Source organism: Watersipora subatra, chromosome 7 (genome assembly GCF_963576615.1).
Source record: "Watersipora subatra chromosome 7, tzWatSuba1.1, whole genome shotgun sequence".
NCBI lineage: Eukaryota > Metazoa > Bryozoa > Gymnolaemata > Cheilostomatida > Watersiporidae > Watersipora > Watersipora subatra.
Genome location: NC_088714.1, coordinates 13436212 through 13462238, shown reverse-complemented (window position 1 = coordinate 13462238; position 26027 = coordinate 13436212). Strand labels below are relative to the sequence as shown.

At 34.4% G+C, this 26027-nt stretch overlaps 1 protein-coding gene and 1 pseudogene across 1 annotated transcript; one reads left to right on the top strand and one right to left on the bottom strand.

The window, feature by feature from the left end:
* Positions 1-1079: 1079 nt before the first annotated feature.
* Positions 1080-1917, bottom strand: LOC137400441 (craniofacial development protein 2-like; annotated as a pseudogene).
* A 273-nt stretch (positions 1918-2190) lies between these two features.
* Positions 2191-24261, top strand: LOC137400440 (netrin receptor DCC-like). Its single transcript, XM_068086767.1, has 9 exons — positions 2191-2383; positions 2738-2826; positions 3086-3269; positions 3841-3953; positions 14941-15114; positions 18869-19082; positions 19336-19442; positions 20622-20796; positions 24152-24261. The coding sequence occupies exons 1-9, from the start codon at positions 2191-2193 to the stop codon at positions 24259-24261; spliced, it is 1359 nt and encodes a 452-aa protein (XP_067942868.1).
* Positions 24262-26027: the final 1766 nt, after the last annotated feature.

Here is a 26027-nt window from a genome sequence, read left to right as displayed (position 1 = left end):
GACAGCCAGTCTTCCTGAGAACTGTGAACAGGGAACCTCGGTCGACAAGGTCAAACGCTTTCGTTAGATCAACAAAAGCTATATATAGAGGCACTCTTTGTTCCCGAGATTTCTCTTGGAGTTGACAGACAGCAAATATCATATCATTGGTTGGGCGTCTTGATCTAAAACCGCATTGTGATTCAGGGTATACATCTTTAGCTATTCTGAGCAGTCTTGATAGAAGTATTAATCTTGCCAGTAATTTTCCTGTCACACTGAAAAGGGAGATACTGCGGTAGTTGTTGCAGTCACCTCTCTCTCCCTTGTTCTTGTAGAGTGTAGAGATCTTAACGTCCTTGAAAGCTTGGGGACTGACTTCGCAGCCTAGCTGTTAGATATGAGTATGTGTATTTGCTTGAATAACGAGTCTGGTCCAACTTTGAGAAATTCGGGCGGAATTGCATCCATGCCAGCAGCTTTACTCAAGTGCAGGTCTTTGATAGATCTAACAACTTCTTCAAGGTCAGGCGGTTCGTCTAGGTCTAATCTGACTGGTAAACCAAGCAGTCTGTCTATAAACTCTCTGTCAGCATTTCCTTCGGAACCATAAAGTTCACTGTAGTGTTCAATCCATCCGTCTAGCTTTGCATCTCTATCCTCAATAACTGTTCCATATTTATTTTTCAAAACTCCTCCATTTTGTTTTGTTGGTTCCGTAGCCACTTTGATAGCCCTGAACATTTTCTTTATGTTACCAGAGTTCCTGACTACTTTGATGCTGGTTCAGAGAGAATCCCAGTAACTCTGCATGCACAGTCTCACAGTCCTCTGAGCTTCACTTTTTGCTTAGCGGTAGTCAGCGAGGGTTTGTCTTGTAGCCCGGAATTTGTACTTCAACATGGCAGCTTGTTTCCTCTCAAAAGCAGGTTCTAGGAGTTCACGAGAGTGGGTATATCAGTCAAGATCTTGCCTTTTTTTAGACCAAAGGCCTCTAAACCCGCATTGTGGATCGAAGAGCTCAGTTGCTCTTAGTGTTTTTCAGGGGATGTGTGAGTATTGATAGCAGCTATCTTCTTATCAAATGATTGATGATAACACTATTGAAGCTTTTGGTTCCGGAAGTTTGACACATCTATCTTCTTTGATGCCTTGATTTGATTATGGTATGGTCTTGGCTCAAGACGCAGCTTTGACACCACAAGGCTGTTGTCAGAGTCGCAGTCAGCGCTGTGATACGATCGTGTGTTGAAGAATTCTTCTTTATGCTTAGATCTGGTGATCACAAAGTCAAGTTGATGCCATTTCTTCAAACGAGGATAACACCATGACACTTTTCTGTGCGGTTTTCCCGGAAATAGGGTGTTGGTGACAACCAGGTTGTTTCTGCAGCATAGTTGTAATAGACACTGTCCATTCTCATTTATGTTGCCAACACCAAAGTTTTCAATGCATTCGGGCCAGCTAGAATGATCCTCACCAATTCTTGCATTGAAATCACCTAGAAGAAATACTCTTTCTGAGATGGAGGTTTTGCGGATGGTGTCTTCCAGGGTGTGGTAAAGGCAGTTTTTTATCATCAGAGCTTGTAGCTAAAGTTGGGGCAGAAGCATTGACAGCGTAGATTGTACCTTGCTTGCTGTTGACTTTGAGCACTGATATGCGATCATTAACACCAGAGGGTGTTGGTGAGCTACAGAGCAGTTGGTTGGATATCGCAAAGCCATTACCATAGATTCTTGACTCCTCAGGTGGTCTGCCAAACCAGAGGAAGGTATAGTTTGCCTCTTTGATTGTACCAGTGCCGGCTAGGCGTGTTTCTTGCAATACAGCAATGTCCACACCACAGCGAGAGAGCTCCAAATCTATTGTAGCTGTTTTCCTGATAGTAGTATTCTCTGGGTCTAAATCTTTGTCTGTTGACATTCCGGTCGTCATCGTTCTGACGTTCCAGGTTGCAATGGTCAATTTCGTTTTCTGAAGTGAAGTTGAGCAAATATACCAGAGTACCTCCTCTGGTATTCCGTTGGTGGACTAGAGCACCTTATTGACCAGGGGCTGCCTAGTTTAAAGCGGGCGGTAGTTACCATAGGCCTGAAAAGTCCTTCCCATTCTAGAGAGAAATCCCTGGCAGTTGAATATTACCACCATAATTCAAGACATATCACTGGTAACTATTCCTTTCCGGGTTTTTGGTTCCTGAAATTCCAGATGCAGCTGTCCTCTGCATTTAAAATTAGCAGAGGAGTTGTCAAAAACAAACCGCCAAAACTATTAAAGCAGACTTGGGTGGTCCTAACACTGATCAAGTGCTTCTCCCATCTCAGATTATCCTGGGCCAGAGGAAAGGCACAGCCGATACATCTGAGAAATATCAGAAGTGGAGCAGCTGCCGAAGAAGCCCGTATTACAGGGCATCTAACGCCTTGATGGGCTCCACTCCATTGTGGTAGATGGCCGTTGATTTCTTAGAAGAGATTCATCCGCCCTTGGGGGTTTCCACCAACCCCTTCCCATGTGGCAGATGGTACCGGGTTGCATGTGTTACCGGTAGCAGGTCTATAATATGACCTGACCTGACCCAACATATATTATATATACGTATGATACAGGTATCATACATATCATATACCTGTACGATAGGTTAATACAGGTATATACAGGTATGATTGATATACCGGTCGATCGATCGCTATCATTGTAATTTAGTATATTTCGGTGTTAAAAAATATCTCATGCATGTAAAATTTTATTTTAGATCCAATTTTTCCTGGAAACATCACTTGTATGTATGAAGATACATTTGATGGTACAAGTAATACAAGAACAGTTCAGCTTGCTATAGAGGTAGTTTAATTTTTTATTTCTAGAATCTGGTACCGCGAATTGTTTATATTTATCTAATAAATTTTAGACAGAAATCACCAAACAGTATCAGATTTGATTTATTCATATAAAAACTACTATCATGAATGTTTCATTTGAAAACAGATGAGTATAATTATCTTTCAATTATATGGCAGAATATTATTTGACACTTAAAATGACAACTTTTACCTTTCCAAATATTCAGTTGGTCTTTTTATAAAAAAACATGTTATTGTAGAATGTGAATCCAAACTGTGAGTCTCCTTTAACGCTAAACTATAAAGTGAATGACAGTAGCTACCAAAGTAGTGCTATCTTCCGCGGACTCAAAGCTGTGACAACGTACAGTTTCATAGTGAACGCAACTAACAGGGCTGGAAATTCCTCTCTCGCTACTATAACTGTGGTCACAGGAGAAGCAAGTATGACATAATTTTACATCATTTTTTGGACTTTTCATGAAGCATTCTGTAAAGACTCATTTTATATGTATTATCCGTTACAACATTATGAGAAAATAACGAGAGCTGAACTTAATAAAAGTTAAAACAGCTCAAATTGACAGAAATTTTGTGTAACGATTAATAATTGTATAAAACTGCGCAATATGAAAAGATTAAGAAAATAAAAGGTAATAAAACTATAAGCAGCTGGACTAAATAGGAATTTTGGTATGATTGAAAGTTTTATAAAACTACATCAATGTACTGCACCTACATATTTAAATTGTTTGGGTAGTTTGAGACTTTCTTATTGGTTAAATTGTTTATTGGCACACAAAAAAGCAAATGTATTTCTTAACAAGCTTTGTTCATTTTATAATCTAAAACAATTAAAGGAACTTTTTGTTGATACAGTACATTAAGTTGTGCATTAAGTATATTTTAAACAACTTTTTCAAACTTTGTCTACATTTGTACCTCACTGCAACTTTGGATGGTTTGCTAATTTATTTAATGCCTATTAATATTTAGTCTTGCTTTTTTAATGCAGAGCCTGTTACTGGACCGAGGGTAGAGGAGCCAACCACTAACATAAGTTGTGTGTATGTTTCATGGAACCCGCCAAGTAGTCAAGATGCGAATGGGGAGATCATTGGTTACCGGGTAAGGCAGCTTGATAAACTATGATAGGTTACCACATATTGAGCTTTTTGAATGTCTGTATGAGGGACAATCAAAGCTAGTATTTTTACTGATACAACAAGTTTAGACATAATTCTATCATGTAGTATTCCATAGTTCTTTCTAGCTTGTAAGTCGTGTAGTGGAGTTTTTAGTTCATCTAGCCTGTTGTAGAAAATGTTTATATGCCAGTAGTGTACTTTAGTTTAGGGCTAATGCACATTAATTTTTAAATAGCAAATTTTTGACAGTGATTAATTTAGTGTAGGGGGTGCAGTAGTAGACAGTGTAGTGCTTTGTAGCTGTAAGTAGAGCTATTTAGTATCTTAATAAAGAAATATAGCATACATTGTAGTACTACATGTAGTATATAAATAATGCACCCTGGTCTGAACTTCACGCCTTTTTGGTACATAAGTAGCCCATTTTGTCTAAAAGTAGAAAGTTTCACTTTCGAAAATGTCATTTCAGTTTATTAGTAACGCATTCAGTATTAAAAGGAATGCAATAATTTTCTAAGTGGTACCATTCAACCTATTACAAGTTGACTCTGGTTCGGAAGGAGTTCTTGTTAATATAGACATAGTTCATTCCTATTTACACTTAGCACATGTAAACATCTTGCTTCACACATAAAATGAGTGTTTTTACCATTTAATATTTTGGCTCAGTTTTAAGTGTTTGGTTACATTAATATGAGTTTTAAAAGTGTGAAAAAAGCTCTAACCTATCAAAAAAGCATTTGGTGTTTTAATGAGTAAAAGCAAAGCATTGGCTTTTTAGATCATTGTTTTTACACAGTTTTTAATGTCATTTTGCCATGTTGCATCTTCAAAAATAATGTATAGCAATTTAACCCAGCAGTATTTGGTCTCAAAAAATGACTTAACGAGTTAAATACCTCTAAACTCTTAACAAGCTCAAACTTGCTCTTGCATAAGAACGTCCAACAATTTACGACAGCCAATAATTTTTGTTGCTGCAACTAAGTTATGCATAATAAGTTTATCTTTGATTTTTTTACTACGTAAACCTCAGTTTCATAGTCTTGGGTTCATTTTCCAATTGATCTATTAGCCATTTAAATTCCGTTCAACTCACTACAATCAGGAGTTTCTAAAGCTGTTGATTGTTTTTTAAACCTAAATTTCAACCCATTGACTGTTCTTTTAGTTACTGTTGACACCTCAGTACCAGTATCAGACAGAAACTCAACAGACACTCAATTGGCTTTCAAACACTGCACAATTTTTACACTAGTCTTTGATCTTTATCATTTTTATTCCTCGAGCTATAAAAGTTAATTCATTTTCTCCTGCTACTGCCTCACTACTACCGCCTGCTACTTTGCTTTCTCTTTGAGTCTGTACCCGCTTTTTGTTTCAAAACTGTTAACTGTCACAGTTAAAGCAAAACTTATTCTGTCCACTTTATTAGCAAGCTCTGCTTACCTTCTTAAAGTTTCAACTTATTGCCAAAAACTCTCATTTCTTTTTACCAACTGCCTGTTTAGCTGTTAGATATTAATGTCCTTTCATGAGCATGATTATCTCTGTACTATAATACTCCCTCTTTCAAAATCTCTGCAGCCTCTTCATAATTGGAATTCGCACCATCCAAATCAATCTCTACACTTGTAAACACTTTCCTACCATTGTTTTCATCAACTTTCACTCAAGGCGCTAGTTTAGCTTTATTCTTTGTAATGGGTGATTTATTGCCACTTTCATGATCTTTTCTCTCAACTCAAGTTTATCTTTTCTACAAATATCTCCCGCAAACCATTGACACGCTCGCCAAAAACCAGCTTTGGATAACCGAACTTCATCACTGGCACAGTCACAACACAATCTATTATACAACTCTAACACAATTTACTTTATGCCTCCTCTCTTTTTACTTTTATTTAACTTTCACCTCATTCCACACTTTTTACAAATAATAGATTTAAAAACCTCACCTGTCCCTCTCCAACACATGTATATATCCTAATGAAAATATGTGAGAAAAGGCAGCATGTGGATAATATGTAGGTATAGCAGAACATGAAGAACATAGCATGACATAACAATAGCATGATGTTAATTCAATGCAAGCATGACATAACAATAACACAATATTAATTCCACACAACACTTGCGAATATACAACTTTTTTTCTGTTGGGTGTATGGACAAACAGTTTTTGGCTTGTGCCTACTTTTGAGCAGGCAACGAACAGTTGGCTATGGGTGAAGCAGGCTGACAGTAAGTAGATACGAGCTGCTTTCTTTCTTCTCACCGTCGCCTATCGCAACGCTCAAAGTACACGTGCAAGTTCTTTAGTAGCTGTAGTTCTGTAGTACCCGTAGCTGGAAAAATTAAAAGTAACTCAACTGGGGAAGGAAATGAACATGTTCACTATCACCAACAGTGGCAAATGCAACGTTTTTAAATAGTGGAAATGTGGCAATTCATAGACAATACAACTGCATTGAATGAGAAGTACTTACCCTTTTGTAGTAGAAATTTAGTAGGTATAATGCAGTAGCAGTAACCATGCATGTTTTGTAGTAGCTGTGGAACTCAAAGCTGAAAAAATTAAGTCAGCTGTGGAAGGAAATGAACATGTTTACTATCACCAACAGTGGCAAATGAGACATTTTTAAGTAGTGGAGAAGTGGCAATTCACAGACAATACAACATTTAATGAGAATTACTTACCATTATGAAGTAGAAAGTTAGTAAAGTGCATTAGCAATAACTGAGCAAATTTTGCAGTACTTTATTACTTGAAGCTAAAAAAACTATTTAAGCTGCGAAAGGAAATGAGCATGTTTACTATCTCCTACAGTAGCAAATGCAATGTTTTTAGCTAGTATAGAGATGTAGCAATTTATAGACAATACAATATTGAATGAGAAGTACTTACCTTTTTGAAGTAGAAATTTAGTAGGTAATAATTATTTTTGAAGCAAAAAAATTGTCTAGGTGGCCGAAAAAAGACAAACGTTCATAAGACCTTCTGTTGGCAGTAAATAATAATTTACTACTCATTTACTAATTAAATATACTACTGATTAATTCATTTAATGAGTAGTAAATTTTATTTAGTTTTATTGATTTTTTACTACTCATATTAATTCAGTTGGCTTCGTATGACTGAATCAAAAAAGGAAAGACCTCTTTACAACTTACAATGTATTTACTTTGCATATTAATCAGGTTCGATTTGTATGACCTAATCCAAAAAAGGAAAGACCACTCTATAGGGCGAACAAATACACACATATGTACACATGCACAAGCGCACACGCACACGCACGCATGCACGTTCTCTGAAAGACAGCAGTTATCTGAAAGACATTTTATTGTGAAATGTTGGCAGTTTACTAGTATGTTATTTACTGAAAACAAGCTGCGATCTGCTGATTAATAGCTTCCATTTTAGTATCGATGCACTAACAGAACTGCATGGAGTGGAACTGTTTCTACATTGTTAGAAGATTGTGGATATAAAGCTGGGCAATCCGTAACTTGTGAGATACAGGCAAATACTACTAAAGGATTTGGACCTTCTGCTACAGTCTCAACAACCATACCATGCCCAGGTACATACTGATAAAAGCTGGTCTTTTTATATATGTAAGTTGTGTCAAACAAATTGCTGCATGTTCTATTTGAGAACATTTTTATAAATTCGAGATAATTTTAAACAAATGTGGATATGTCAAACAAAGATATGTCAAACAAATTGTGGGATGTTCCAGATGTATTTAAGAACATTGTTTACAAGTTTAAAATCATTTGCTTGCTTTTCCATGAGTTTTTGAAAAATGAACTTTTAATGCGGCAATCCTCAAAAAATTTATAAATTAACAAAGCTGTAAATAATGACTTGAAATTTCTCACAATTATTCTTATTTCTTTTAATTTTTTTTAAATTATTATTTACGTTGCAGTAAATAAGAATGTGGCAACCAGTTTAGTACCTGAAAAAAACTTCCAAAAAAGTTTTCATGATAATATCACATACCACATACTGTATTCGCCAATTTTGATAATGTAAAACCATTCCACGTAAATGGAGTTTGCTACAAAAACCTTTGAAGAAGGAAAAATTACTCAAGTAACCAGACTTTTGTTAAAAAGAGAAAACTGTTAACAACTTGCAATGTTTAAATTACTAACAAATGTTTTATCTGTTATTTATTCAATTGATTAAAAAAAGTTTTGAAGATGGTTTTTGCATTTAAAACAGGAACAATAAACTAATAATTGTAGCGAACAATTTATGATTGGCTAACTGGAAATCTGAAAAAATATTTTTGGGTTGCTTTAATAACATGCTCAATTTGAGGGTAAAACTTGTAGTAGGTAATAAAGGTCAAGTGGCACAATGGTATTCTAAAACATTGTAAAAACACTAGTAAATTATGCAAAAAAATCAAAATATCGTTTTATCAAAAGAGAGTCAAAATAAAAAGTCCCAAAAGCAAATATATTTGTATTACTTACTCTCTAGCTCAAAAGTATAAGAAAAGTAGCAAAATAATAAATAAAATATGAAATAACTATTTATTATTTATACTATCTATTATTGATATTTTTATTTTAACAATTGGTTTCAGTTTTTAGCTTAACTAGGAATCAAATCAATTTATCAATGAAAGGTGTTGATGTGCTATTGGTCAATGACTGCTCAAAAAATATTATTCAAAAATTTTGTTTTTGCTGATTTGTCATTACTAGGCGTAAACATTTCATTTAATCATGAATTGGATATGTCTTTAAGCTACATGTACATAATTTGTCATTTTCTTGGTTTTTTTAACAATTGGATTTTGGTTTGAGTATTTAATTCTTATGATGTAATTTTAGGCTTTGCTTTTTTAATTTATGTTTCTAATGGCATGTATCTTTTGCTTCTAACAGTTTATTTTTCTTGTTGAGAAGCTTGCATATGAATATGAGTTTTAGCGGCTAAGTAGAATATTTTTCATTCCGAAATCTGCCAATATATTCTCAAACAGCGAACTAATGACAAGCACCCAAACACACCTGTATAATATTTTATTTTATCTTGGTTTCGGGTTCTTTAAGCAATTTTGTTCGTAATTTCACTATTTTTTCTCAAAATAAATTTATGCTTGTATCTATTGAATCATCCAAATCACACGAAAAGTGTTTTTTTCTCTTAACATTTATGTAGTTTTGCCACGTTATCAGAATATGTGATACATTAATAATAGGCTAAGTTTATGTTAGTTCTTAAATAATAAGGCCTTAACAGACAATTAAAAAACAAAAAAAAGTTAAGCAAGAAAGTTTTTGCAGAAAGTTTTTGCAGAAAGTATGCAAACTTATAAAATTCCAGGAGTCTTGAATCAATTTTTTTCAAAGCAGTAAAGATTGAATGTGCTTATAGTTGAGCTGACTCCACTCAGTGCCTTATGATTTGTATTTATATCTGGTTATAATAAAATGCCTCTAGATCCTGTTTTTACTGCATACATTTTGGCTGTCACAGTTTTAAAAAAGTGTGTGGTCATTATTTTAGTTGTTAGAAAGAGATCAATGTAGAATAGCCATTTTTTCCCATTTTTTGTCGATTATGAAACCATAATTATGTTTATATGTAGTTATATGGCCAGCAAAATCTAGCAGGGTTATGACCTGCTTATTTATGCCATGATTGTTTAACAAGTTATGCGCATCAAAGTTGCCACAAAAAATCAAATGATACCACGACCAAACGAGCGGAGCGAATGTTTGAGAGTTTTTATGATAAATACATGTGCACTTGACTTAGAAAAATTATTTATCAACAACGTTGCAAACCCTTTTATCGAAATCTCATCAACAAATTTAACCAATTTTTGAAGAGCCGTTAAAGTATAATAACGATACAAAACACAAATAAGCCTATTTGAATATGTTAGCAAGTCTTTGAAAATCGTCGACATATTTCCAAACCTTACCCATCTGATCGAATTATACACATATAGACAGATTAATTTGTCCGAAAATCGTTATTAAAACTTGCTAAGCCTTACTTTTATCAAAATTAAAGCCGGCAATTGAAATGCCGAGCGACAGAGAATAGAACCATTAAGTTGTGCGCATTTCACAAAGGAATAACGTGTACATTTCACCAATCTATAGCATTGGCGAATTGCTGAAGGTTTCTGTAATTAACGTAGGAGTACTGAAACCATTTATTTTTTGCCGATTTCAAAGTAACTGACATCTTGGAAACTTTTGAGTACTTTGGTATTCTAACTGATCTCCAAAGCAGTGAAAGTAAAGGAAATGGCGATGATATTTTTTCTAACAATTCTTTAGAGATTTTTACGATATGTAATTATAAGTTTGAATGACTATTGAAGTGTTATAGTCACACTAACAACATCGATGATGGGCAATATGTTACTGTTATATTTTTTCTAAATAGTTTTGTTAAATAGATTTTCTAAAAATCTATATAAATATCACAACTTCTTGATATTGTTAGCTACAACATTTTGAAATGTAAACAAAATTGTGAATTGGTTTTCTATTATTACTCTATTACTATATTAATAATATTGGTTATTCTAATAATATCAGTGCATTTTACTTCTAATATTGCATTTCTCCTATTGCAGGGAGAGAGATATGAACATACATAATCTTTTCCTTTCATTATTGCTGTTTGTCATGTCCAAACACTTTTTAAATCGATTTTCTAAAAATCTATATAAATATCACAACTTCTTGATATTGTTAGCTATGACGTTTGGAATTGTAAACAAAAGTGTGCATCAGTTTTTTATTATTACCTACGATTTAAAAATCAAAATCGAAAAATAGCCTCTCTTTAGAGATTTTTCAATCACTCTTTTAAATAAAAACTGGATACCTGTTTTTTCGGTATTCAATTAGCATATCTGTTTATTCATTTTTATTATCATTTGCTGAAGGCGATGCGTTTTGGAAAGAGATTCTAATCTACGGCGGTTTTATAATGGCGACGATTTACTGTTCATTTTGGAGCTTTCTAGAGCTTGTAATCACATTTCCACATATTTGGCACCTACAACACAACAGAGTAAGACATGGTGAACCTTTTGATACCAAATAACTGTAATGTGAATTTTGTTGCAAGTCAACTTTTAACATCACTAGCGCTCATGTCTAAACATCGCAAACCACATCTTAACTTTACCTTAAACATTTGCTCTCTGAGCATGCATGAAGTCCAGAATAAGGGTTTCACATATGGTAAAAAAGGACTCAGTTTAATTGGTTTATTTTTCGACATAGATTTAACAGTTTCTATCTCTTTATAATTTAAATGGGTGCTTTTATGATAGGGGGCAACTAGTCAGATACTTTATCTGGTTTGCCTCCATGAGCTGCTTTTGCTACTTTGAAAAAAGGATATTATTTAGCTAAATACACAGCAGAATACTATGCCTGTACCAATATACACGTATGACTAAACATATTCACCAATAGGAACCGCATTAGATTGGTCATTTGGATGACCCGTATTTATCTCCAAAATAGTCAAAGAACACTGCCAACCGCACTCTCTCAAACTTGAACAATTCAGTGCCTAACATTTCTCATTGACCCTTTATCAACTCACCGTTGATCAAGGATGCATAGTTCATCATTTAATAGTGTATACAAGTATCACAAGACTCTACCAGCTCTTTGATAACCCAATTAATACCTAGTCACTAAACTATATTTTAACGAAACCAACCAAATACCTCTATTTTTTTCACAAGGAAACAAATCATAGATTAGATTTCCTTCTTTCACAAGAAAACAAGGAAATCTCGAGTGATTTGTTTTCTTGTTCAAGAAGGAAACAAATCACTCGAGTGTGAGGCAACAAATGTATGTATTTCGCAAATATATAATACAGTCAAGAGTCGTGCGCATAAAAATGGTATGCATGGGATGAGACTTTCAGATGCTTTGGTCTTCGTGGTTTCAATTGTTTTCCGGTCATTTTCCATTCAGCCGGCCTTTGGCTGACCGAAAGTTTTACAATTTTTATGTAGCTTGTGGTGTGGACTCAGCCCATTATGGCGTCGATTGCCTAGGTATTGACTCGGAAACCTTTTCTTGCTTCTGTGATCTTTTGCAACAGCATCTCTTTGCCTACAAATAGTCTTGACAATACCTTGATACCCACTGTGTAACATTTTTACATTTTTTTGATGCATTCACCCATTTACATAAACTACTAAACTCATCACCAGCTGACCTTTTAATTAGCACAAACTACTACCCATTGTCTTTAGATTGTAAACCTTCATCTTAGGTTAACAGGCCAAGTTTCCTGTATAACTGCTGAAATCAATTGCTGCTCCTTCTCTTGTTTAGCAAATTATTTTGCATTTGCTAGAAATTGGCCCACTATTCACCTTGTGTATTTAAAAGAAAGACATTCAACTTGCTACCAACACATTGTCTCTCATAGTGAGAGGTCTTTACCAGAAATCCACTATAAACATCTTACTACCTAAAGTGTAAAAAAATATTTCTGTCATACATATACCTAGCCTGTCTTGAAAAACTGTTGTTTTTGCGGAGTTGTTCTCCGCCGAGCGGGTGAGCAACACAACAGCTTTTCACAAGATGTACTGCACCTGATGCATCAGCTGCACTTATAGGGAGTTGTTCTCTTCCGTCTATGCGGCTTGGTTGCGATGTTATGTCGGTCGCTCCATTGGTAATCATAACGGATTTCGCGCAAAAGTTTATGTAGAAAAAATAAGATTACAACGCTTTACCAGCGATCAGTCTTTACGGTAAACTTTAGTAGAACTTTAGAACTTAGGCAACAACAGCGACTAAACATGTCGTTATTTGTGTGCTCAGTCAGTTTAATTTCTATTTTTGTATCAGTCAGTTTTATTGGTTCTTTTGGATTTATTTTCAATTTATTTTATTCTTAAGTTTTATTAAAGTTCACAACAGAGTTTTAAACAACCAACAGTCTTTGGTTAAACAGTGTAATCTTATTTTTTTCTACATAAACTTTGCGCGAAATCCGTTATGATTACCAATGGAGCAACCGACACAACATCGCAACCAAGCCACATAAACGGAAGAGAACAACTCCCTATAAGTGCAGCTGATGCATCAGGTGCAGTACGTCTTGTGACAAGCTGTTGTGTTGTTCGCCCGCGCGACGGGAGACAACTCCGCAAAAACAACAGTTTGTCAAGACAGGCCAATATATACCACACAAGTCACATCTTGAAGCATTGGGCATACAATGGGCAAATTGGACAAATTCCTGCTACTTAGAAATGATGCCAATAGCTTATGATCTGTCTCAATCTCAAAAGACCTCTACCAGGTAAAAAGCAAATTTGTCCTGAGCCCACAACAGAGCAAAAACCTCATTTTCTATCAATCCGTTTCTCAATTCAGTTTCCAATAACTTTATTGAAGCAAATGCTATTGGCAGCCATGTTGTTGCTTGTATGTCTAACATCAATCATTTTTCTTTTTCAACTTCTTTAGAGAAATTTCAAGTCCCAAAAGTTGAAGTCTATTGCTACTCAAATAATAAACCATTGTCAAAAACCTTTTCACACTTTTAATATTTTTGGGTGTAGACATATCCTTTATAGCTCTCTCTCTCTTTCTTTCTTTGTTTTCAGTTCTACTCTATTACTTTCTATACATATCCTTTATGTGTATGTATATATATATATATATATATATATATATATATATATATATATATATATATATATGTATATATATATATATATATATATATATATAGGGGAAGGTGTGGTAAGTTGAACCTATGTCCAAGTTGAACCACCACAAGATTTGCCTTCTTCTGGATAGCTTTAATCTAATTTATCGGTCACATGACTAGCGCAGCGTGATTACATCATTTTCTCTGAATATTCAGCCAATACAGACTTGAAAGCTAAGCTAAAAATTTACATAATTCAATTTTACTGCCTAAAAGTGAATATGATGGCATAATAGATTTTTAGGTTGGAAGGCAGACATTCATTTTGGCTGCTGAAAATCTTTTGCTGCTGGATGTCTATTGCGCAGAAAACAATTATTGGATATTGTTATTTCAATTGAATGCAAATTTTACCTTTTATTTAATAAATCATCCTTGTTCTTCCTATGGGGCAAGTTGAACCAAGGCTGATGGGGTAAGTTGAACATATGTTCAACTTACCCCATCAGGAATATTTTCAACTTACCCCAGATATTTATCTGTGTATAAGCATGCATTTGCCCTATTTTTGCTGCCTCAAAACTATATAGGCCTACGACAAACCAATCCTGACAACACAAGCCAAGAAGTGATGGATCTTGCTCTACTTGAAGTTGCTGTGGGAACTTCAGTTAGGAAAGTGGCTTTAGCACATGGCATAGATCGAATTACCCTAACACCTTATGAGTTGAAGAATGAGCAAGCTGTGATCAGCTATTCTGGCACTAGGATACTACGCATGATCTTCAGCAAAAAATTAAAAAAAGACTTGGTCTCTCACATGAAAGAGCTAACCAATTCTTTCTTCGGATTGTATAAAAATTTAACTTTGGAACTGATTTATAAATAAATTATAAATTCGCAATAAAAAATCAGCTAAAAGTACCACCAAGTATCACTAAGGGAAATATTACCTTGCCTGTCACGGATAAAAAAAAACATTGAACAGAGAAAGAAAGATGAGAAAGTTGGCTTTAATTACTGGCGCACTTGTCAGAGAGGCTATTGAGATTAAAAAAACAAAGCAATTACAGCCTAAGGTCTCCTATGTCGAAAGTTATGAAGGGTGTTAAGCACACTGGTCGAGAGTTCTGACACCAACTATGATGAGCCAAAACCTGTGCTATTTGAACACTCTAGTGACAATGCAATCACAAATGAGAAAGTTCAAGCCAATGACATTCAAGTAGGAACCTTCTTTCTTGTTAAAGACAAAAGAAAAAATCTGCTACAGGCTGCTCAGATTGAAGCCATATCTGGTCAAAAGTATGCTATCGATTCCCTGAAGAGAGTTGGACACTCCAATCGGTTTATCATGCCCACCACCAAAGATTCTGACACTATTAGAAGTGGCAGAATAGTAAAAGTCCTAAAACCTATTTCAAAGGGCATTACGGGTCGCAACGTTGTTGGTTTCGCCTTTCAAATTGACATTAAAAGCAACAATATACGCTAAATGTAACTTATATTGTCATAATTTACTGTAAGATATATTATTCTTATTTTAAACTTTGTTTCTTATAACATTATGTTAAAGTTAAGTTTCTTATAACATATTTTCAACTTACCCCAATAGGTGGTTCAACTTGGGACAGGGTTGGGGGAAGATGAACCGACTAACAACCGTTTTTAAATAATAAACCATAAACAAACTATTATGGCTAATCCCTTGTAAAGATGATGCTACATAGCAAACAGTCCTATGTTTTTATTATTACAGTTTAGGAAAGCAAATATCAATATGTAGTGAAAAATCTGCATTTTTGTAAAAATGGTGGCAACTTACCCCGCTCTCCCCTATATATATATATATATATATATATATATATATATATATATATATATATATATATATATATATATATATGTATATATATATATATATATATATATATATATATATCTATTACTACTATATATCTCAGTTCTACTCTATTACTTTCTATACACAAGGCATGGCCAGGAAGCTTTAAACCCATCTTCTCAAACTCACACTGTTTCTTATACAATGTCACACCTGCATTTGCAAACTTCCTCAGCACCATTTTAAGTTACTCATCATAATTCTCTTTAGCAGTTTTCAAAATGAGAACAATATCCATCCTACCAGTAATACAATTCTCGTGACCCAATATCTCATATCTGCCATATACCTTAAAAACTTTTGAAGCATCTAAATCTCGGATAGCCTATTCCAATTTTAATGTCTGCCAAATAGCATAACAAAAGCAGTAAGAGTTTTTGAATCCTCAGTCAGTCCCACCTGTCACAACCCCAGATTTGAATCTATCTTGCTCAAGAATGTACTAGCCCTAAATGCCACATGTGTATTATCCAAACGGCACATTGGATAGTATTCTCTAGAGCACTTTTATTCAAATGAGCTAACTTCGCACACAGCCTCCACTCGCCATTCATTTTAGGGGCCACCATTTTTTCTGAGTACTAAACCGTAAACATTTCTATGTTCTCTATCACCCCAAATTTTTCCATATTTCCTAATTGGCACCTGGTAGCTTCTTTAAATCCAATGGTACATGTTTGAGCATGTGCAAACAAAAGGGAACAACTGGCCTTCTCTTTAAAATTGATTCTAAACATTTCTGAGCCTATCTCTTACCTCCTCAGTCACTGGTCCCACAGTCATCACTATAATAAACTGTAGTTTAAGGTTAAGCCTATAGTTTAATCATGATCAGCTTCCATGTTTTTCCACGACATCCATTCAATGCCTATTTTCCCAAATAAATTCTTGGACGTTTTAAATTGACTGCATCTAATTGGCTTGCAGTATTTGCAGTGACAAAAAACACATTATATACTCTAAAACATACCTTTCTTTTTGCACATTTCATCTTCACTTCTAACGCGTATCTAAAGAAAGCCTTCATCTTTGCTGGTCACAAAGACTGTTTTGGGTTCAAAACTTTTTCACTAACCACATTATTTCTTGTCTCAAGCCAGTTTTTGATGACCATTCTTTGGACACCACCATCGAAGGTTTAATTCTCCACACAAAAGACAACGTGCCCTTGACATCTTATAGCTGCATTAAAAGCTTTGTCAGAGGTTATTGGCCAAATGATTTTCCCACAGCTATGGCAACCTCTTCTTTGACCTGTGCTTTCTCTGTCACAGCTATCACAATCTCTTGTATAATACAGTAGATACTGTTTCATCTGCTAGAATTATTGTACCTACTATATCCAACTCTTTTTATCTCTCTTGTCTCGCCAGAAACACCCTTGCCCTGCAATTTACTCATTTCCTTTTCTACCTTATTAATTTCTGGCAGACCAATATTTTCATTGGGCTTTTGATGATCGTTTATCTTACCATTGCTGACTCAAATGTTATGCGAGCTGTCTTTACTCTCTTTGAATTTAGCTATAGTTTACCTAGCAATTCACTACTCTCTCATTTATTGAACATCTGTTTGATGACAATCGGCAACAATATACCATTGTAAAGGGTGGAGGATTTTCATGTCTTCGCTACACACTCAGCTCTTACAATGAACCTATCAACATATTTTCTTTCTTTTGCTCAATGCACAAACCTCGGGTTTTTTGTACACTACGATGTTCTTATTGTGAAAACGAGTAGGAAACTTTTCTGTCAACATCTCTCTATGCATTTCTTTTATCTCAATTTCTTTTGAGTCAGATATATTCATCCTTATTTTTACTATACCTTCTAAAAGTAAGCCTGCCTTCATCTGTTCTTTTTCAACCTTTTTGCTACTGCATTTTTTTCATGGCTTGTAGGGCTGCCGCCACATTTCAAATCTAAGTTTGTAGGGAAAAGTTCAAACCACTTCACAAACCTCGCCCTCCTGTTCTAATTCCAATTTGATGGACGACACTCGAGTACATTTCTACACTCCAAATTGCATCAAGTGCGCCATATTAGTTGTTTTTTTGTTGTTCTGATAATTGGTAGTGCACAAAAATGATTTAAGCAGTAGTACTACAAAAATTTACTTGAGTTCACTGGAGCAGTTTCACACTTTTTTTATTAAAGTCTGCAAGTGTTGTGCCTTTTGGTCTAGTTTATCTATTATTCAGCACTTCAAAGTTTTTTCTGTTGAAAGTTGCATTGTGTTCATTATGAAAACAACTTTATTGAAATAGTGTAAATAAAAATCCCTATTTTTGTCTAACAGTTTTTCAATTGTATGACAGTGTTTTTTTCATGGACTTGAAAAACTGGGCTGATACAAGCGCCTCAGTAATATTCTGGCAAGGTGTGATAGTAAAAAATTGATAATAATTTAGAGGAAGCAATATTAGTATTTCAATAACAATCTAGAGGAGATTTGAATCAGGAACAGACAGTCTGATAATTTCAAAGCGCTCAAAAATATTAACTGCAACCCATTTCCTATTTACCACTCCTGACTTGCTCATAAAAACAATAAGAATTCTATAAAATTATAGAGAGCATATGATGGGTATTTTTAGATTTTCTTAACGCGCTCTAGGTGGATAAGCATCAAATACTCGTGAGTAAATATCTATTGTAGAACAATTTAAGCACTAAATATTTGTCTAGTTATATGCATATCCACAGACTTCAAGTTTTTTCACACATGCTCCTCTAATAGTATGTGACCAAAAAAGGGTAATAGTACAATGTTCCTTGAAGAGTTCTTTGCTGTAATTAAGTCTAATTTCTAGTTTATATGTTATTTAATAAAAATGACAGTAATTTTAATTTAAGCTAGCGCAACAAATATTGCTATTATTACATTTCAAAAATGCAATTTTTGCTACAGATTGTGTACACTTTTATTTATTGTCTTAGTTCATGTGTAAAAATTGATGAAAAGTTTATATGCAGGCCAAAAGTTTTTAGGCTCTCCTTGTTAATTTTGAAAGCTAATGTTTTAAAATCAAATTTCCAATTTTACTGGCTGTACACTTTTATTTTTGTGATTATTTCAGAGCTACCCAAACCACAGTTCAATATTGCAAGCTTCAAGAACACCTCAGCATCTCTTATAATTATTTTAGAGGTACGCTAAGTTGTATATCTGTTTCTAGCTTATCAGATTAGCTATGATTAGCTCTAGTTTGAAAAACAAACATTCACAAACAATGACTACAATGAAATTTTTATGAACAAATACATTTACATTTACACTTATGAATCTGTTTTAGGAGTCTCAGTCGCTATGTTCCTCAATCTTGTATTACATCATCAAGGTCCAGCATCTAAATGGCTCTGTCATCTATCAAGTTACAGTTTTGACATCCGGTAACTTTGTCATTCCAAACCTCTCAGGCTTCACTACTTACATAGTCACTGTTGAAGTGAGGTTAGGTGACAGCCTAAAAAGTGAGACTTCATTAATGGTTCTGACAGTTGAAACAGGTAAGTTTAGCTTGAGGCTATGTAAAATGCTTTTCATTGATCACACTTACTGGTTATTTGTTTAAATGCATGCCTAGTGTATCACATTACTTGTGCATGGTTTGATATTTTATAACGCAAGTTCTAATCCTTTAAAAAGTTGTAGATTAATACTGCATCAAAGAAATTCAGTTATTTGCTTTTCTTAGCAAAAAAACTTGTCATAGATGCAAAGCTAAAAGGTCCTTACTTTTTTGATATTTTGTAATTCTAGAAGTGCCGGAAAAGCCGCATATAGAGAACTTAACATCGACACCAACATGTATGTTCATAAATGCCTCAAAACCACTGAATCCAAATGGAGTCATTATAAAGTATCTCGTGAGTATATTGATGTACAGTATGCGCAAGGTGCAAGTCTTGACTTTATCATTTTGTATTCTTAACAAATAAAACATGAATAGTGTATAAGATTTAATGTATTTTTGCATGAAATGTTACCATAAGAAGGTAAACTTTTGATTTTGAAGCAAAGGTTTAGCACACATTCGTCTGCAAATGTTTTTTGATCTAGAATACCTTTATCAATTTACAACTATATCCTGGCCTGCCATAACACCAAAAAGAAGTGTTTAATGCTATGACTCAAACATCTTCAGCATAGATTATGTCGGTGCTTTGTGAATGAAGTGGAGTTTTGCGTGTTATAGCAAATTTATAATTCCTATGCATTTCACGTAGCTAAATAAAACTTAGTACTCACAAAAATGATATATGAAAGTCAAAAAGGTTTTTGACGATAATATTTTGTTCAAATCGGTGGTAAAATATTTGAAATATTTCACACAAAAAGGAAAAGATGTTAATACTTACACTACAATAAGAAAAATTTGAAAGAGTTTTGATAAAACTGCTGTTGGTATATTTCAGCTGTGAATTCCAATATATTTTCTATTTAGTTGAATAGAAAATTTGTGTGTAAACTAAATAATTCATGTTGAACTGAATGTTTAAATTTTGAGGACAGTTTAAGATTTGAGTTTAATGACCCTCTGGCCATCATTAGGATATTCCCATAAAAATCTTTAACAGAGGTCTAAAAGCATAAAAGATGATCATTTTTAAGTTTAGTTAGGACTAAAGTATTATTATGCATTTAACTTACAAAGACTTCAAGTCAACTATTGAATTGTATTAATATCAAAATATGGCATTAATTTTCATATGTTATGTATGATTTTAACAATATATTTAAAAAACTATTTTAAGCAACTAGTTTTAAAAGACTAAATGATTGACCCAAACTTCCTTATCATAACAGGTTGTCAACAAAGTTCAGTAAATGAATAGATCAATTGCTGACTGTAACCATTAACGATAATTACCACAGAGTATAGAAAAATAAAAAGAAAAGCTTTTCAATAGTCAATAGCTGTCTAATAGCCTGTCAATTAGCTCTGCAAATTTAAGCAAATACTGTGTTGGTATCTTTAAGCACCTTTAACTACTTTTATATGAACCTTTCACAGCCAATTGCTTACACATAATTTATTTTTGTAGTTTGCCTGTTTAACAAACAAAGAAACAGTCATTGATGTACCTCCAACTGCTACTCATGCTGCAACTCAACTATGTGGACTGCCTTTCTTATCATCAATAAATTGTTCTGTCAGAGCAGTGAACTCTATCGGAACTGGAGAGCCAGTTTATGTATCAGGTTACACAGAACTTCAGGGTAAGTTTCATTTTGCATTGTGCTTTATAAAAGTAAAATGCAAGAAGGTTGATTTCCGCATTTTAAACTTGAATAAACTCGAAACAAAACCTGTGTATCTATTGTCTAAAGGCTAATTTCTTTAACAAACACATTCAAGTCGCCTTGGATCTCCAAGATCATCGCCCTAGTCATTTGACCCTTACTCAATAATGCTGCACATGTCACTATCAGTTAGTAATTCATGCTTCCACACTCTCTGAGACTATTTCTAGCACAAAGTTTTTAGGATTCTGTAAACAGCAGCAATCTACTAAATAAAAAATTACTATTTCCATGTCATACACGTCTCCATTAAAAATATGACCATTTATTCAATCTGATCTCAAGCCAAATATCTGTATTAACACTATCGCACTTAGAAAAAGATAATTATTAGACATGTATGTGACCTCTCATGTGAAAATCAACCAAAATGAGGGATTTTCAGATTTTGAGTTAGTAACACAGCTAGTTGCAGAGTTTTGTGGAGAATTTAAAGCATTTTGAATTTTTAGTTAGCTTAAGTAGTTCATGAGATATTGGAAAGCACGAAAAAGGAATATTATTCCTTTTCCCTGTTAAGTCCCTTCAATAGACACTACTATTTTTGTTGCACAATGCCTTGAGATATTTTAACCTCTAAGACCTTTGAGTGTTTGAGTTTGTTTCACTTTTTTCATGAAAATTTCAAAAGCCTAGACATAATCCCTTAACAGGTCTTTTAGCTATTTAGTTTCACTTTTTTTTGTAAAATTATGCATTAAACAATTACTGCGCTTCTCTTCATTTTTGGATTCTTATGGCAATAAATTTTGTATAGTGCCTAGTAGCACTTCCAGATTATCATTTATCTTTTTTCATACCAAATTACTGGGATGTATTCACTTCATGGTCTTTACAAATGTATAACTTGAACAATTAAGCGTCATGCATCTCTTTACTTTTGCGACGCTTTTGCCAATTTACTGTGATATTTTTCTGCAATTCAACATTTTTTGGCATACTCCCTGTAATAAAGAAAATCTCAATTGATCAAGACAACAAGGCAGCATGCTATTCATACACAAGCTAAGAGTTACCATAAAAAATACTAAGCACTTTTCCATACTAAAGGCGATGCACTTACCAACACTTGCAAAAATTTAAAAGGGAATTTTACAAACACACCAAATTGATTGCTCCCTGCACCAGTTGAGGTAGTTTTGACCTTTAACCTTTTAACATTACTCACACATTTGCTAGTAAACACTGTCATTTGTGATTAGCTTTTCAGCAGTTTAGCATTAAAGTTTTAAACTTTAGAACTGCCTATTTTATATTCTACCCGTTTTAACAGAAAGAAATACGATAACAAAAGTTTTAAAGACAATTACCACTTCACATTAATTAATTCTCTTTTTGCCATTACTGCTACATTTTACCTGAGCTTTTCAGCATGCCCTATTTGACTAATAGCTCCTCGAGACCCGCTCGGTCTTGGCAGCAGTAATGTGGCCCTTTACACAACACTTGCAACATTTAGTTAAAAGCATAACCATATTATGTCGTTTGACAAATATAAACCAAAAAATTATTATCGACACTTTTACTTCTAGAATTATTAGGAAAGGTTTAAAAATAATAAATTATTCTACTTTTTGCCAATCGAACATCTTCTGTTTTTGTAATGGTATATTTCAACAACAATTAAAGAAGTTTTCTTTTGAGGAACTGTGAGATCTTATCATTCTTTTAATGGTTAATACAAGAGCCCTCGTTGTTGACTTAGTAGTTTGCCCCACATTTAATTAGCTCTCATTTTTGTAAAATGTATTTTAAGAGTCCTTAACAAACATAGACAGATAGTTACAATAATTCAACAATTTATAGGCTTTGTCAACCTTTTAACAAGCCGTGCTTTATACAAACCATTAATTTTGGTGAAGATATGAAACGTATATATGCTAGCAAAAATAGACGGTTTCATAAAATATTTAACTGTCATGATCTTTCTGATGTTTTTTTGCAGTGTTGTTTAGCAGCCCTCCAAAGTTACTTCCCCTGGATGCACCAAAAATAACTCTTGTTCGTGTGAAAATCTTCAATGCTCAAATAATAAAAAGTGACATAAATATCAGGTATTTATCTAAATATTGCTGCTGGAAGTTTCAACAATCTGCCTTTAAAATCTCTTATTTGGTATCAAGAAGTTTGAATTTGGTGAGCATGTATAATAGTTCTAACTATAAAAGTTAGAGCCATATGGTGTGTTTCTGATTATATGGTTTAATCATCTGGTCTATTTTCACAGAAATATAAACAATGAATGAACCATATGACTAGAAGTATACTTCTAGCCTATTCATGCTCTATATTTCCATCACCATGAAATATGGTCGTGGTCACAGACCGGGAATTATGATCATGATCATTCATCTATTATTTAAAGTTTATGATTGTGTATTAACTCCTATTTGTTGAAAGATTTATTTTTAGTTCATGCAGTTAAAAGATCGTTTTTTTTCAAGCTTGTTATAAGAGAACTTACAAAATGCTAATTGAATGATCGATTAGTGGCAAAGCAAATTTCAAAAAACGGTCCTAATAATAATTTTTGTGTTTCTGTGTAAATACTATAAGCTTTAACTTTGTTATTAGTAACATATAGCCATGCACCATTTGTCACCCAAAACTCTTACTTAAATGCCTTAAAAAAGAAGACATGTAGAAACCCTGCATGACAAAATACAACACAAGAAGAAATACAGAAGATCTATTTTGAACAAATACCTTGCCACTGACTTGATGCGGATATGCAGAAACTGTGATACTCAATTTTGGCTAAAATAACACTCTAAATCAGACTGTTTTTTTGGCTCATAATTTAAAGAAAAGTTCCAAATCCATTTAGAGCTTTTTTCTTCAGTACATTGATGCACCGCAATAAGTATAGGGCTGTATAGTTTTAAACTCTCACTCTGCCAACCAACATGTAGGCTGTGAGAAAAAATCATTCAGCCTCTTATTAGAATTTTAGAGAGAAGAAAACTACAAAATTCACCCTCACTCATGCCTACTTCAGAAACATAATTGAGAAAGGGGTTAATAAATGTACCTCAAACATAGTCTTTGTAAAATTTCTTGACTCAAAAGGCACTTGCAATAAAAATACTTCCACAGTGGTAAAAAAAAGAAATGTATGAAAAAACCAAATGGAATGAATGATTTCTTATTAATAATGAAAAAGCAGCTACCCCATTTGGTACATTGTGGCAGAAGATTGCAAACGTCATAGCTGGCAGCTTAGTTAATCTTAGGACTAACGACATGACCTAGCCGAGTCTCAATTTGACAGGAAACACGGCAACCGGTAAGACTTCTGATTGGCCAAAGGATCGATATGCTACAGATCGACTGATGGGGCAAAACCAAAGAAAGACGGAAAAGTATTCAAGTAGCAGCTGAAGCAATGATGAGCATGCAAAAGATTGCCAGCAATCTCTGCATGCTGATCATCGTTATGCACACATTGAATTGCTTGTAAGCTTACATAAATTTATTAAATATATATTCATTTTACCGCCTTGCACTCTGTGGTTTTAGTTTTTGTGAAGCATAAAGACAACAGCAGTTTATACTAGTGGCAATGATTGGATTGCGAATCCCAGCTCCACAAAAAATGACAGACCTATGGATGCTCAATGAAGCTAGCCTAATGATAGTAAGGATAGAATGTCAGAGAGAAAATGTACCTCGAGGTAAGACCACTTCCTAATAAGGGAGAGCCGTAACTGCCTAAGGGGCAATCCACCTCTGAAGACCTGCGAGGTACTTTCATAAAGATTGGCAACAGGATAATCACCAGATGATACAGATGCATTACTGCAAACCACTTAAGACGTCAGCGACATATGTTGGCACTGTCAATTTTTACAATGATTATGGTAATTGCATGGTATACCGCCAGATTAGGCTAGAGGGTCACCAGTTGACAGCAGTAATATTTGTGGAAGAGGCACAGAAGGAAAGTATGGCTGTAGTTCATGATCAAACTGTCATTCAGCTGGCACTCATCTAAAGACAGGGACATTTCCATTAAAGTTGTCCCGTTGGAAGCCACAGAACAAGGAAAGTGCCAAACAGTAGTGCTGACTTCTGGCTGTACTAAGCCCCAAAGTGACCCTACTCCAACAACTGTTGAAGAGTAATGGAGAGACGAAACAGAAAAATTCTATCTACACCCAACTGGCCATAATGGCAATTAAAGAGATTTTAGCCATAGCTTTCCAAAATTACTACAAAACTCTAAAAAAACTGGAACCCAAACACCTGGGAGGCAGCACAAACATAAAAACATGCTTTGTACTAGATCAAACTTCACCAGAATGTGCTTCCATGAGTGAGCTCAAAATTCAGCAAAAAGACCTCGATCAGTGCATTGCTAGCCCGACATGTCTTATGACCCTCTTTCCTTTCTACATTGTTCCAACACCCCAGGAGCTTGTTACAAACGTGTTTTTTTTTTTAAGTTTATTTCGAAACTGACACTAAATGACTCCAGCTAGCTTTTAGTCTGACACCCACATTGATGGCGGCAAGGTTGACTTGCTTTATGACCCTCTTTCAGACTCAATAGAAACTTCAGAAGTCTGCTCGGGCAAATTCAGAAGTGTCTGTTCCCAAAGATTTTGACTCACAAAGCAAGGGTGGTATAGAGTCGACCAAAGCATAGGCTCTGGGCCACCTTTATTTTATGAAATTTCTCCTCGGAAGTTGGAAGGGTGTCCCATTTAGTTCCTGATTAATACTGGGTGTACCACAAACTTGAGGAGTGAGCAATTATTTGACAATCTTCTTCAGAGCAAAAATAAATTGCTTAAAAATGCCAATTATGGTATCAGGACCGATGGTACTGGACTGCCATTTTATAAAGTTTTTTCAGCCATAGTGCTCCATGATGTAAAGATCGAGGAGGTATTTGTAGTGAGCCCCCTTAATGAGTCCACTGTTTTCAAGTTGCCTTTCTTGGTAGAAAACCAAAAATGGAAGCATTGGAAGCATGGAAAGCAATGGAAGCATTATGAAATTCTAACAGCCTGTGGTTTCTGTTGATAGTTGACTCTTGATCTGTATGAATAGACATTGCACAATAAATCGCAGATTGTGCAGGATATAGTGATACCTGTTCTAACTGGTAGTCCATTTTTTTAATATAATATATAATATAATAA